General features: G+C 34.3%; 1 protein-coding gene across 1 annotated transcript; it reads right to left on the bottom strand.

Annotated features, from left to right (window-relative positions):
- Positions 1-635: 635 nt before the first annotated feature.
- On the bottom strand, positions 636-1559 carry LOC140010720 (uncharacterized). The gene has a single exon (XM_072058049.1). The coding sequence runs from the start codon at positions 1557-1559 to the stop codon at positions 636-638; it is 924 nt and encodes a 307-aa protein (XP_071914150.1).
- Positions 1560-1914: the final 355 nt, after the last annotated feature.

Here is a 1914-nt window from a genome sequence, read left to right on the forward strand (position 1 = left end):
CCACTGGGAGCTAAAGTATTAAGCAAATCAACATACTCAGCTTGATAATTTGGATTGATCGTTTCATCAAAGCTGATATATTCAACACTGTTTCCAGGGAATTTTTCAATCATTAAGTCATTAATTTCGTCAACAAAGTGATTTTTTATAGTTAATATTGCTCTATTTAAAGATGATTCTGCATTTTGAGACAGTTGATTCAAGTCTGGATATACAGCATCTATCAATGCCTGTAGTGCATCAGTCTCATTATTATATTTAATTAATATTGAAGGAGGAATTCTAATAGAATGTTGAATTTCTGATTTTTCTATACCATCTCCTACTTTCAAAAGAAACTGAGTGAATGATGGATCCAACCTAGCTCGCAAGTTGTCAATTAATTGCAATTTTTCTAGATGAGGCCACAAGGAAGAATTAATTAAACATGCATTTACTATCTCAAATTTACTTCCATCGCGTACAACTGGAAGTGTTTGCCTGAAATCTCTGCCTAAAACTACTATCTTTCCACCAAAAATTTCATCTGAACTCATTAAATCTCACAGCAAATCGTCCAATGCCTCAATTGCTGCTCTTTTAGACGTAGGGGGCTTCATCCCAAATTATTAATTTGCAGTCTTTTATCAAAGTTGCTAGTGAACTTTGTTTGCTAATTTGGCATGTTGCACCAGGTGAAATATCTGTTGGTGTCTTAAATCGAGAATGAGCCGTTTGGCCTCCGGTAAAATTGAAGTTGCTATATCTGATGTAGTAGTTGCTAATGCAGTAAATGCTTTTGATCTTACATTTGCTAACAATGCACGATACAAAAATGTTTTTCCAGTGCCACCTAGACCGGCAATAAAAAATGCACCTCTTTTGTTTGTGTAGACTCTTTCAGAAATGATTTTAAATGCTTCTTTTTGCTTGGTATTTAACATCGCAATTGCATTCAAGTCATTTGCTGAAATAGCTATACTACGTTCTGCTCTTAACTCTCTTGTTTCATTTTCAACATCTGTGAATGAAATGCTAGGAGGAACTAAATTATATGAAGAAATATTTTTTCCCATAGATTCTAAGAAGCCATTTATTTGTTCAAGAACTTTTACTCTAATTTGGCTTGCTGTTAATATATTCAGTCTAGCATAATCTTCCGACATGACATCTTCAAATTTAAGCCATAAAGCCATTGGATCATTTGGATATAAATAGACTAATAATGTAGCAAATAAGCGGCTCATTTCATATGGCATATGAAAAAGAGAAGCTTCTTGTAAACAAAGTTGTTGGCTATCATCATGTTGCAAATACCCTCTCAAAAGTGTTGCCTCTGGAAAAGCTGCTGTTTGTACTCCATTAAATGTTCTCACGTCAAAAAAAGAAGTTGGACAACGAACTTTTGTTAGTAGCAGTCTTAAATAGTACCTCTCACCTTCAGTAGGGTGAGCAGTTACTATTCTTCCTATAGAGTCTCCTTGCTCACGTATTTTCCACATTCTTTTGTCTGCTTTCCAAACAAAAAATTGTGGAAACTCTGAATAGGTACACTTGAGATTTTGTGCCTCTTTGTTCATTCGGTTCATGTAAAAAAATTCAGTAAGCATGGATCGTCTTAAATGTGTATTACTTACAATGTTACGTAGATCAGTGTTTTTCTTGAAATTTAGTGGCTGTTGATTTTCTAAGTGGAGCTGAAGGTGAATAATAACTGGTTTGATTTCACTAATAGGAAACCTAAAAATTCTCCATGTAGCCCCTAGAGGTGATATCCATCGGGCTGATAGATATTGTTGGATTTCATCAATGGCTGGATTTGAATAATCAGCAATAACTCGAAAAGAAGTTCTATCATGACCTTTACAGATATATTTATAAATATATTTGACTGCCTTGATTGTTGAACATATCTCAACGTGCCATCAAATTTAG

This window comes from Coffea arabica, chromosome 7c (assembly GCF_036785885.1).
Source record: "Coffea arabica cultivar ET-39 chromosome 7c, Coffea Arabica ET-39 HiFi, whole genome shotgun sequence".
In the NCBI taxonomy this organism is placed as follows: Eukaryota; Viridiplantae; Streptophyta; class Magnoliopsida; order Gentianales; family Rubiaceae; genus Coffea; species Coffea arabica.

Coding starts and splice junctions, on each gene's coding strand:
- LOC140010720 (XM_072058049.1), bottom strand. CDS start 1,559: ATGAACAAAGAGGCACAAAATCTCAAGTGTACCTATTCAGAGTTTCCA.